Source organism: Oncorhynchus kisutch, linkage group LG26, assembly GCF_002021735.2.
Source record: "Oncorhynchus kisutch isolate 150728-3 linkage group LG26, Okis_V2, whole genome shotgun sequence".
NCBI lineage: Eukaryota > Metazoa > Chordata > Actinopteri > Salmoniformes > Salmonidae > Oncorhynchus > Oncorhynchus kisutch.
Window position 1 is genome coordinate 40623912 of NC_034199.2, and position 13002 is coordinate 40636913.

Here is a 13002-nt window from a genome sequence, read left to right on the forward strand (position 1 = left end):
AATCTCTTTCTATTACCCCGAATCTAACCACAATGAATACAAAAGCAAGGGTAAATGTATTCTGTTATCACCATACTCTCCATAGCATTAGCTCAACGGCATGGATTTGTATGCTCACAAAAGACAAACGGGCCTTTTTTGTATTTCAACGAGGCAGAACTTCTATATGGCATTAGGTTTTCTGTGACATAAAAATAGCCTTCTCTTCCATATTATACAGCACAGACTTCCCTAAGTCACCTTTCTTATCACCTTGAATGGGGCACCGTTAGGGGAATTGATTAGACACCACAACACAGGACCAATCCTGATAAAAATGCAGCGATTCTGTGTTGATGGAGCCACTGATGCATGTTACACACTGAGCAATCATTTACCCAATATAATTCAATGACATAGACCACTGGTCCCATCTATGGTACTTGGGTCCTGGTTATTGTAAACTGCTGTTTCTGACAAACAGCAATATATTGTGCGAAAATAGCAACGCTAAGGATATCCCCATCACAATCTCTTAATATGTTGCATCACAGTAGTCACCTGATTTCAGGAGAACGGTTTCATATCCTCATGTATCATTGAGGCATCTATATCGTATTGTTGGACAGAATTGGCCCATGTTTTGACATATTTCAGCACATTAGGCCGCATTTGACGTGATCAAGGCATTCATGTAGGTATTGCCTGGGTGTTTTCACTGATTCCTCATTAGGAACAAGAATAATATTGTCAGTCACTACCTTACAAATACAGTTCCCAAACTACATGTCTGGTTTGGCATGGTGAGGTTTTTCTCAAGCAAATATACATAACTTAAACAAACACCCAAATGTCAAGCAGAAGAAACCCAACTCTTAATGCTCCTAAAAGATTCAGAAGGGCTGGGGCTGGTAGGACAGACAGCCAGCAGGCAGCTGAGCTGAGGGATAGTTAAGGTTCACCCAGAGTGTGTCATCATGTGACCAGAACTCCTGCAGCGTGCCAACAGAGGAGAGGCGAGAGTGAAAGACTTCAGCAAAGTCACAGCTCTGATAACGAGGCCAGCGTGACAGGCAGAAAGTGTAGGAATGTCACTCACAGTAAATGTCTCTCTTCACTAACCCAAGGACCAATCTTATCTACAGTAGTTACTCTTTTCATAGGAAAACCCACAATCCAGAGACGTCGACACTTCCATATATGTCCACAGGAACTGAATGAGCTTCCAAGGCCCTAAATATTTAAAAACTCAAGACCAGTGTCTCGGATAGACCACTAGTTCTTATAAACGGGCAAATTCAGTAGGAAAGTATGTACTTCCCAATGGTCAATAAATGCAGCACTGAGGCATTTAATGATGGGCTTATACGTGCATAAGTATAAATTCAAACATGTACCACATTTACATGACTACAGTACATTTAAACATGGCAAATTGACAGTTCTGAAATGAACTATTTTGACATTGTTTTAGAATAATACATTGTAATAAAGAGATTCAGAAAAGGGCAACATTAAGAAAAAAGGAAATGTAAATGGTGACAACACGTGACATGCATCAATTCTGCTCAGACAACATCTTGGTTGTCATCATTGCTTCTCTGTACATTACACAATCTAACTGCTCTCATATCCTTCATTGTCTCTCCTCACAACAATTTCGGTTCATTACTGGGAAGAACACAGGATCCTTGAAAACAGCAGACCCCCAAAACACTGGTACCTGCAACACTTCAGAAATGGATGCTTTTCAATAGTCAGGATTCTTCAACCCTGCCTGTGTTCTAAACCATAGGATTCAAGTTCAAGCTGAGAATAAAAGTAGAGCTCTTTAGTGACGACTGTCTGGGATACATCTAGTTCATGACGTGTTCATTTACACCTTGTTTTTATGCTTCCCCTAGCGTGTAAAAAAGCAGGGTATAACGTAGATGTTTTCACCATCTCAACACCATCCCTCATTCAGTTGGCACACTAATAGTGCATAAAGCTCTTCATGGTTGTACAAAATTCAAATGCTCATTAGCATGTTCACAGTGTCTCCCAGTCTCTCTAATGACATCATCCCAGTCACATAACAGCACAGGTCTTAGTTTTAGTCTTCTGGAAGTCTGACACCACGGTGGGCAGGTCTGGTCTGCTGTGTGAGATCCTCTTGGTGCTCCTGGAGGACTTGTTGCGTTTGACGTTCTTGTTGCCCTTGTTGACGCAGGCCAGCGTGGCCACGTGGAAGAGGTCCCTGACGCTGTTCTCAGACTGCAGAGACGAACACTCGATGTACGGAGCACTGATCTGCTTGGCCATGTTAGAGCCCTGAGACAGAGAGGGAACAACACTGAAATCAGTCAGGAGCTCTGCCTATTACAATGAAACATGGTGAAGCCCCAAAATTGCCCTTGCTAGAAGCATGTGTTTCAGACATAAGGAAGTGGATGGCTGCAAACGTTCTACTTTTAAACTCGGACAAAACAGAGATGCTTGTTCTAGGTCCCAAGAAACAAAGAGATCTTCTGTTGTATCTGACAATTCATCTTAATGGTTGTACAGTCGTCTCAAATAAAACTGTGAAGGACCTCGGCGTTACTCTGGACCCTGATCTCTCTTTTGAAGAACATATCAAGACCATTTCAAGGACAGCTTTTTTCCATCTACGTAACATTGCAAAAGTCAGAAACTTTCTGTCCAAAAATGATGCAGAAAAATTAATCCATGCTTTTGTCACTTCTAGATTAGACTACTGCAATGCTCTACTTTCCGGCTACCCGGATAAAGCACTAAATAAACTTCAGTTGGTGCTAAATACGGCTGCTAGAATCCTGACTAGGACCAAAAAATTTGATCATATTACTCCAGTGCTAGCCTCTCTACACTGGCTTCCTGTCAAAGCAAGGGCTGATTTCAAGGTTCTACTGCTAACCTACAAAGCATTACATGGGCTTGCTCCTACCTATCTCTCTGATTTGGTCCTGCCATACATACCTACACGTACGCTACGGTCACAAGACGCAGGCCTACTAATTGTCCCTAGAATTTCTAAGCAAACAGCTGGAGGCAGGGCTTTCTCCTATAGAGCTCCATTTTTATGGAACGGTCTGCCTACCCATGTAAGAGACGCAAACTCGGTCTCAACCTTTAAGTCTTTACTGAAGACTCATCTCTTCAGTGGGTCATATGATTGAGTGTAGTCTGGCCCAGGAGTGGGAAGGTGAACGGAAAGGCTCTGGAGCAACGAACCGCCCTTGCTGTCTCTGCCTGGCCGGTTCCCCTCTTTCCACTGGGATTCTGGCCTCTAACCCTATTACAGGGTCTGAGTCACTGGCTTACTGGGGCTCTCTCATGCCGTCCCTGGAAGGGGTGCGTCACCTGAGTGGGATGATTCACTGATGTGGTCATCCTGTCTGGGTTGGCGCCCCCCCTTGGGTTGTGCCATGGCGGAGATCTTTGTGGGCTATACTCGGCCCTGTCTCAGGATGGTAAGTTGGTGGTTGAAGATATCCCTCTAGTGGTGTGGGGGCTGTGCTTTGGCAAAGTGGGTGGGGTTATATCCTTCCTGTTTGGCCCTGTCCGGGGGTGTCCTCGGATGGGTCCACAGTGTCTCCTGACCCCTCCTGTCTCAGCCTCCAGTATTTATGCTGCAGTAGTTTGTGTCGGGGGGCTAGGGTCAGTTTGTTATATCTGGAGTACTTTTCCTGTCCTATTTGGTGTCCTGTGTGAATTTAAGTGTGCGTTCTCTAATTCTCTCCTTCTCTCTTTCTTTCTCTCTCTCAGAGGACCTGAGCCCTAGGACCATGCCCCAGGATTACCTGACATGATGACTCCTTGCTGTCCCCAGTCCACCTGGCCGTGCTGCTGCTCCAGTTTCAACTGTTCTGCCTTATTATTATACGACCATGCTGGTCATTTATGAACATTTGAACATCTTGGCCATGTTCTGTTATAATCTCCACCCGGCACAGCCAGAAGAGGACTGGCCACCCCACATAGTCTGGTCCTCTCTAGGGTTCTTCCTAGGTTTTGGCCTTTCTAGGGAGTTTTTCCTAGCCACCGTGCTTCTACACCTGCATTGCTTGCTGTTTGGGGTTTTAGGCTGGGTTTCTGTACAGCACTTTGAGATATCAGCTGATGTACGAAGGGCTATATAAATACATTTGATTTGATTTGATATTACAAATTGTTCCCAGCGCTTTTAATACTGGATCATGTTTAAGTCCATAATCTTGAATGACATTTAGAAAGCCTTGACACCCACCTGATCATAGGACACTGGGGTATGGCCAGAGTGAGATTTGGTAAAAAGGTCGGTGCGTAGGTCTGACTTGCACCCCACCAGCAGCATCTTGGTGTTGGGACAGAATTCCTCAATCTCTCCTTTCCACTATACAGAGGAAAGAAAAGGGAAAGCATTAGTCCGAGACTGGGGCCCTACTGAGCGGGGTCCGAGAGCAAAAAAGCTTGGTTGGATTATGTTCTCTCCAGGGGAAGAACCTCTAACTGGACCCTCCTCCTCTCAGCTGGCACAATACTGAGCCAGGTCAAAGGGCACTGAGACCCACAATAGCCGTGTCTGGGATCTGGGAGACCATGTGTGAACAAGGCCGGTTTGACTACTACTGAGCCTCACGTGAGTTTGTTTTCACATTCCTCCCCGCCACTGCTCTCAATGGTACAGCCCTAGTTCTAGTCCCCCCCCCCCCCCCCATTGGTACGGTTCTAGTTCTAGTCCCCCCTCATTGGTACGGTTCTAGTTCTAGTACCCCCCTCATTGGTACGGTCCTAGTTCTAGTACCCCCCTCATTGGTACGGTCCTAGTTCTAGTACCCCCCTCATTGGTACGGTTCTAGTACCCCCCTCATTGATACGGTTCTAGTACCACCCTCATTGATACGTTCCTAGTTCTAGTCTCCTCATTGGTACAGTCCTAGTTCTAGTCCTCTCATTGGTACAGTCCTAATTCTAGTACCCCCTCATTGGTAGAGCCTTAGTTCTAGTCTCCTCATTGGTACAGCCTTAGTTCTAGTACCCCCTCATTGGTACAGCCTTAGTTCTAGTTTCCTCATTGGTACAGCCTTGGTTCTAGTCTCCTCTCATTGGTACAGCCCTAGTTCTAGTACCCCCTAATTGGTACAGCCCTACTTCTAGTCTCCTCTCATTGGTAAAGCTAGTTTTTAGCGGAATTTGTTTTTTCAGAGGTCCCTTGACCCAGAAACAGGCCTTTCTAGAGAGGGTCTAGGGGACTGAATGAAAATGCCATTGGGACAGGCCATTGTTCACCAAGGCAGCTTATCTTCCAGAACAAGAGTCTGCTATATCACCCCAAAACACTCACCTTCTTCAGTACACTGTCCAGGGTCTCTGGTCTGCTGATGTCAAAACAGATGAGGACTGCATCAGAGTCCGGGTAGGAGAGAGGTCGCACGTTGTCATAGTATGCAGAGCCTGCAATTCAAACACGTCACCATGTTGTTAGTCAAGTAAAAGAGGGTCTGTGGTAACTGGGTCACTGTACTTCCTCAACTTCCTGTAAGTTAACCAACATGTACCTTTCCATAGATGCGTTGATTCAAACAATGACAATGTTATTTGCAGAGACTGATCAAACTGCAGTGGTTCCCATTCCAAACAGGAGTAGAAACAAAGTTACAGAATCCAACTAATACAAAATTATATGAGGTATTTTACCAGTGAAATATACACTTGTGACGTACATACTGCACACTAAACAATCTGTAACATAACCTCATGTCCTGAAGGTTTTCTTGGGACAAATGTGTGTAGTGTGGAATGCAGAGAATCTTTAGGGCTGTTGAAGCTCTGTGGTGGACTGGGTCAGGTTGCATCCCAGGTAAAGAAACCAAACCAACACTAATGTCTGGAAGTTCCCATCTCCCCATTGTGCCTCTGTCTGAAAAATGGTGGGGATTTTCTAGTTTCCCACAGTAGGGTGGTATTTGAGTTACAACATGAGGGGGGCTCCTCTCCTCATACAGGTTATAAATTACCTTTAATCCAAACACCATATTTCACACATACAGCCTCTACTGTAGGAAACAGCTTCTCATTCTCAGAAAGGAGATTTGTGTAATTGTCTAAGGGTTCCATGCCAAAGGCCTTTCTCCTTTAGAATACAAAGCCATGTAGAATAACCTAGGTTCCTGAATTGTGCCATTGAATTCTAAAGAATGCGGGGTTAAAGTATGCTTTTTCACATCATGACTTGAAGTCATAACAATCACTCAAAACCTGATCCATTACTTCTGAAGCTGGCTTTACAACGCCTGCCCCCACCCAAACCAGAAATGTTTTGATTCACAAATGGAATCCAGATGGTCCCACTCTGGACCAAAACACCAATGGCACCATCACCATCTGTCTTTTTCAATTTTCACTCTAATTTACCTCAACACAATTAAACTCAGTTTGAATTCTCAGGAGTAAACTTCTGTACCAGTGGGCCCATTTGAATATTTGGACATGGTAGAGTGCCTATAAATCATATGCTGTGGTATGACATGGATTCCCCTCCCGGCACGTTTCTCCACCAACAAATTTACACCAGCAGATGTAAACAATGCAGAAATATTTTCAAGTCTGGCGAGTCAGATTCCTTATGTTAAACAAACAGCCTTGAGGCCCCTATTTTCATAGCCCACCTTAAGGTCTGATAAATGGCTCGACCAGAACACGTGTGGGATTTGGAATGTTTAAAACTCTGGTATGAAGGATTTTCCATAGGAACATTAAAATAGAGTTGTAGGATTGAGGTGATTTAAAAAAATGGGGTAAACCTAACCGACTGTAAGAAATTGCAATTTTAGGCTCGAAGTACAGTAAATGTATCTGTCGCTGTGAGACGTGATAAAGTGTACATGATAAAACAACGTCATCAAACTAATCTAAGGCATTATTCCTCATTCAACATACAGCTCATCGATCAGATAGGTGGGTTAGGGGCTACAGAAATACAGCACACCAACCCAAGTCAATGCACATAACTATTACATACAGTAATAAGTAATAGTTGTGCTTACAGGAGAGACGAGAAATATCCTCCTGGAGATTTCCCACAGGGGTGGATATAACCACTTCCCTGACCAATGACATGGTCCGACCACTGACATTCCACTGGGGGGGGGGGGGGGGGGATTCCTCTACTACATTGATCCACATACAGAACCTAGAACACTGGAGTCCCATGCATTTCTAATGACCTTTCAGAGTTATTCTCAGGTGCTATTCTTCATGCAGGTTGCTCCAGAAAGCTCTGAAATAATGAGTAGGGTACTATGTGATGAGAAGGGAACTAGACAAGATCATCTGGGTAACCCTATATTTCAGTGAACTCACCAACTGCTGTAGGATCTTAATTTGAGCTAGTTTTCTACAGCAGAAAAAAATTCTCAATCGGCAACAGGAAATGTGAATAATTATGTAGATTATAATCAATGGATATTTTTGTAGTGGTTGATACATTTTTTGTAAATCAAGTCTGACATTTCAAAGTGGAAATTAAACTTCAGAAGCATTTTTGCTACACGTTTTAAATTTCCTTCCACGTTTTAAAGTTCTTCTGCAAAAGGGTGATCAAATTAAGATCCAGTATCTTTACTGATATCCCTAGGAGATAAACTACTGTACATCGCATGTGCAGTATAATGAGGCTACCATGATATGGGACGATGTTCAATTAATCACTAGAATAGATGTCTACTCGAGAGAGAGAGAGAGAGAGAGAGAGAGAGAGAGAGAGAGAGAGAGAGAGAGAGAGAGAGAGAGAGAGAGAGAGAGAGAGAGAGAGAGAGAGAGAGAGAGAGAGAAGGTGGTAAACTGTTGGAGGCTCTTTACCCATTATATGTAGTTGCGGTACTCGAATTTCCACATGAGACTCGTTTGTGATAACAAACAACACTATCATGTATCTCGAAACGCGTCACCCTATCCACAAGGTTATCAAAACAATTCCACCATATCTACGTTATCACACCATCATGTTGTGATGAGAGGGAGGGGATTGCTGGTCCAGTAGAACTCCTTAGATGTGTGTCAGCCCTGGTGTGTGTGGTGAGGGCTGGTGTGTGTGGTGAGGACTGCCCTGGTGTATCAGCCCTGGTGTGTCAGCTCTTCCTGAAGCTGTGGTGTAATCACGGAGTCGTGTCCTGGGCAGACCTAAGGGACGCCACAATCAGCTTAAGGTCACAGAGCAGAGGAGAGGCAGCCCAACACACTCCCTCACCCCTCTCTACACACACCCCTTCACCTCGCCCAAAGCACTCCCTCAACCCCTTACTACCCCCTCTCTACACACACACACACGTCTCCAACCAGCCCAGAGGACTCCCTGACCGGCAGGTAGCCTGGTGGGTAGGACTGTTGGACCAGTAACTGAAAGGTTGCTGGATCAAATCCCCGAGCTGACAAGGTAAAAATCTTATGTTCTGAGCAAAGCAGTTAACCCACTGTTCCCCGGGTGCAGTGGATGTCAATTAAGGCAGCCCCCCACACCTCTCTGATTCAGAGGGGTTGGGTTAAATGAGTAAGACATATTTCAGTTGAATGCATTCAGTTTTACAACTGTCTAGGTATCCCCCTTTCTCTTTCCCACTACTACTCCCTCTCCTCCCAGAGCAGTACACAGACCCAGGGAGGTAGAGCAGCCCAAACACCCAACCAGTCCAGGCTAGAGGCATCTGCAACTGTAGTTTAGCAGGTAATTACCTCCAGACCTGGGGCTGGGTTAAGGTTAGATCCCCCAGGGTTAAGATTAGATCCCCCAGACCTGGGGCAGGGTTAAGGTTACATCCCCTCCAGACCTGGGGCTGGGTTAAGGTTAGATCCCCAGGGTTAAGATTAGAACCCCCAGACCTGGGGCAGGGTTAAGGTTACATCCCCTCCAGACCTGGGGCAGGGTTAAGGTTACATCCCCTCCAGACCTGGGGCTGGGTTATGGTTACATCCCCTCCAGACCTGGGGCAGGGTTAAGGTTACATCCCCTCCAGACCTGGGGCAGGGTTAAGGTTACATCCCCTCCAGACCTGGGGCAGGGTTAAGGTTACATCCCCTCCAGACCTGGGGCAGGGTTAAGGTTACATCCCCTCCAGACCTGAGGCAGGGTTAAGGTTAGATCCCCCAGGGTTAAGGTTACATCCCCTCCAGACCTGAGGCTGGGTTAAGGTTACATCCCCTCCAGACCTGGGGCAGGGTTAAGGTTACATCCCCTCCAGACCTGGGGCAGGGTTAAGGTTACATCCCCTCCAGACCTGAGGCAGGGTTAAGGTTAGATCCCCCAGGGTTAAGGTTACATCCCCTCCAGACCTGAGGCTGGGTTAAGGTTACATCCCCTCCAGACCTGGGGCAGGGTTAAGGTTACATCCCCTCCAGACCTGGGGCTGGGTTAAGGTTACATCCCCTCCAGACCTGGGGCAGGGTTAAGGTTAGATCCCCCAGGGTTAAGGTTACATCCCCTCCAGACCTGGGGCAGGGTTAAGGTTGGATCCCCCAGGGTTAAGGTTACATCCCCTCCAGACCTGGGGCAGGGTTAAGGTTACATCCCCTCCAGACCTGGGGCTGGGTTAAAACCTCTTAAGGATCCACCCCTTTTTTCAATTTTCGCCTAAAATGACATACTCAAATCTAACTGCCTGTAGCTCGGGACCTGAAGCAAGGATATGCATATTCTTGGTACTATTTGAAAGGAAACACTTTCAAGTTTGTGGAAATGTGAAAGGAATGTAGGAGAATAACACAATAGATCTGGTAAAAGAAAATACAAAAAAAACAACTGTTCTTTTGATTTTTTTTAAACCATCTTTGAAATGCAAGAGAAATGCCATAATGTATTATTCCAGCCCAGGTGCAATTTAGATTTTTCCACTAGATGGCAGCAGTGTATGTGCAGAGTATTAGACTGATCCAATGAACCATTGCATTTCTGTTAAATGTTGTATCAAGACTGCCCAAATGTGTCTAATTTGTTTATACATTTTCATGTTCAAAATTGTGCACTCTCCTCAAACAATAGCATGGTATTATTTCACTGTTATAGCTACTGTAAATTGGACAGTGAAGTTAGATTAACAAGAATGTAAGCTTTCTGACAATATCAGATATGTCTATGTCCTGGGAAATGTTCTTGTTACTTACAACCTCATGCTAATCGCATTAGCCTACGTTAGCTTAACCGTCCCATGGATGGGACATCGATCCCCCCCAGACCTGGGGCTGGGTTAGATTGTGCAGACCTGGGGCTGTGTTTGGGTTAGATCCCCCAGGGACCTTTTATATGGGATTCCTGTTGAGTGTGTGAGGCTGTGAGGGGGAGCGGCTTTATAAAACAAATAATGCAAGAGGACCTGCCAGGCCAAGCTCTCTGAGTAAAAATGTGTGTATGTTGGCCAGGGGAAAATAAGTGTCTCTAATTTCGTTACCGCCCTTTAGATTTTCTCTCCTCATAGACAGCTGAAAGAAATTAAGTACAAATCTTCTCCTACAGACCGAGGGATACAAAACAGGTACCAATGCAAGGTTTGCATTTATTTCAGAGTGCACAGGACAAAAATGTATGTCAGTAAGTAGCCTATGTGGATTTCACAAGACTGATGTACAATTCTATACAGAGGCAACACCCGTGTTTGAGTTCCCACATTGTCAGGTGTTCAAGGGTGTGAGGGTCGTTTCAGATGTAGGCTAATGCTGGTGGTGTACAAAAGGTTTCCATAACTGTTATCCGACTCCTATCTACCCCTTTCCCACATTCCAGAGAGGCAGCGTCAGACCATTCCTCTCAAAGGGGCTGGCTGTTACTGTAAAGCACATAATGTGGCCAATACTGCATATCATGATTTCATGCTTGTCTTCTGTTGTAGAACACTCTAGATGTTTCATGCCTGGTATATATTATCTACAGCATGTGTGACAGTGGCGCAGGCTTTCAGAAGGGTAATAACGTGCAGTGGGTCCTCACCTGAAGTGTCCCACAGACGGAGTTCAACTCTCTGCGTATCGATTTCAAAACTTGCCGTGTAGTTCTCAAACACCGTGGGAATGTAGCCCTACAGATGAAATAAAATGGTGATATCCATGTTTAGACATAGAAAAGTTGTAAGCTGATTGATAACTCATAATAATCATGTTTAAAAAATGACATATGTCACATAAAACTCACCTCAGGAAATGAATCTTTTGCAAACACATTTAGTAGAGCGGTTTTCCCACATTCACTATCCCCAACGACAACTATTTTACATTTTACGCTTGGATTTAAATCCATTTTGGAACGAATTGTGATATTGTCCTCAGTCTTTCCATAAAATAGAAAGTGTCCTAAAGAAGAATAAAGTCGGGATCAACAGAACATCCGAACGTTCTAGATTCCCAAGTATGATGATGGGCGGACTGCAGCAGCCAGCTGCACATAATGAGAACGTCGCGACGGGAAAGTAACTTAAAAAATGTAAAAATAGAAAACCTTTAAATAATTAATATGATCCCTTAGGAGAGTGAAAGACTGTGACATCCAAGTAGCGTCCCATATAGCCAGTCCTGTATCCGAGAGCTCCAGACCCTTTAAGACTCAACGGTCCTCAGCCTGGAGTTTGCAGGAGATTGAGGATTCACTCCAATTTCTAGTCAGAGAGCGAGGGCGTTGCGCAAGTAGGTCGAGCACGCATGTATCAGACCAGTTTGTCATTTGAGAGCTGTAATACATATTTGGTTGATAGTGAATTACACCATTTCTGATAAATAATATTAAAGGTCCTATAGTAATTATGTTATTGCAATAAAACATTATTTTGCAGTAGGTGTAAATCAGAATATAATCTACAAACATAATTAATAATTGTGTCATCCTTTGGAACCTGTGATGTATTCCCATTAGTGTTTATTGGACTTTGAATGAGCTGTCTGGAATGAGGTCTCAATATTTGTATTTATTTGCTTTTTATATTTATAACCACTTTAAAGGGGTTGAGGGGTTGAAACTAGTGCACTCTCCTTTAACGACTGTAGTACTGAAGCCAATGAGATGTTTGTCTGCAATGAATATCAATAACCTTGAGAGTGATGAAAACAGCTGGAGTTATGCATAGGTGCTGAGAGGGGAGAGCCTCCCCCACTATGCTGCCATATTGTCCTGAAGCAAACACCACAGGAGACTCAGTAGACTCACCTTAATTCTGATTTGAGAGGAGTTACAATCAGCGCTGCGGTATCTTTGGTAGCAGGTATTTAAGATGATATCTCTCCTTGAAGAAGTGGACCGTGCAGGGCAAGTAGAGTACATTGTTTTCAACACAGCTTCATAATGTAGAATTATGAGTCCTTTCGACTCATCGCTCACCACGAAGTAACACTCAATAATACTGCCGTTGTGTGTTGATGGAGTGTTGCTGTATTGTGGTATGTGATGAGGACCTAACGCTGTAAAAGTTCCTTTCTATGGTGGGCTTCACTGTACAGGAACATGGTCTTGCATAGTAATGAAGTGATTTGAAGCAGTCAGCTTTTCCTCTGAGGAAAGCTATGACTCAAGCCTCTTTCACACTCTGATTGCTTTTCTGTCAGGTTACATACGAGGCCTTGCTAAGAATCAGCATTTTTTTGATGACAGTTTTTTTCCTCCCTGAGAGCCTCCATTGTGTGGTCAGAACACATTCTGTGGAACACAAAGGGATTTTGACACAGAACAGCCTTTGTTGTTATCGGTAACCTACCAAGATAGAGGACACCATTGTAGTTTACTGAATTAATGGCAAACTCTCTCTCTCTCTCTCTGATAGTGTGCTAAAATGTGAGTTTACTACACACAGATTCAGTGCCATGGATGAAAGAAGCATTTCCATGTTTGTCACAAGGTATCTTTTGTGAAATAGACAAAACATCCAACACTCACTGACCTTTCGACTTTGGCTCTTACATAAGTCATGAAGCTTTCAGTTAATATGTAGGTCCTATAATGTGAATACGGATGTGAGCCTCTACTGTCCACAAGTTCATTGACAACTATCTTTGGCCCAGATCACAGGTCTC

General features: G+C 44.4%; 1 protein-coding gene across 1 annotated transcript; it reads right to left on the reverse strand.

Annotated features, from left to right (window-relative positions):
• Positions 1–1276: 1276 nt before the first annotated feature.
• Positions 1277–11649, reverse strand: LOC109871368 (rho-related GTP-binding protein RhoE-like). Its single transcript, XM_031806144.1, has 5 exons — positions 11138–11649; positions 10937–11024; positions 5306–5415; positions 4229–4354; positions 1277–2292 (listed from the first exon to the last, which is right to left on the reverse strand). Exons 1-5 carry the CDS (start codon positions 11240–11242, stop codon positions 2050–2052), a joined length of 672 nt encoding a protein of 223 aa, XP_031662004.1. The 5' UTR covers positions 11243–11649; the 3' UTR covers positions 1277–2049.
• Between the last annotated feature and the right edge of the window lie 1353 nt (positions 11650–13002).

Coding starts and splice junctions, on each gene's coding strand:
- LOC109871368 (XM_031806144.1), bottom strand. CDS start 11,242: ATGGATTTAAATCCAAGCGTAAAATGTAAAATAGTTGTCGTTGGGGAT. Junction 5,416..10,936: donor CCGTCTGTGGGACACTTCAG/GTGAGGACCCAC, acceptor TTTGAATTGCAG/GCTCTGCATACTATGACAAC. Junction 2,293..4,228: donor CCCCAGTGTCCTATGATCAG/GTGGGTGTCAAG, acceptor TCTCTGTCTCAG/GGCTCTAACATGGCCAAGCA.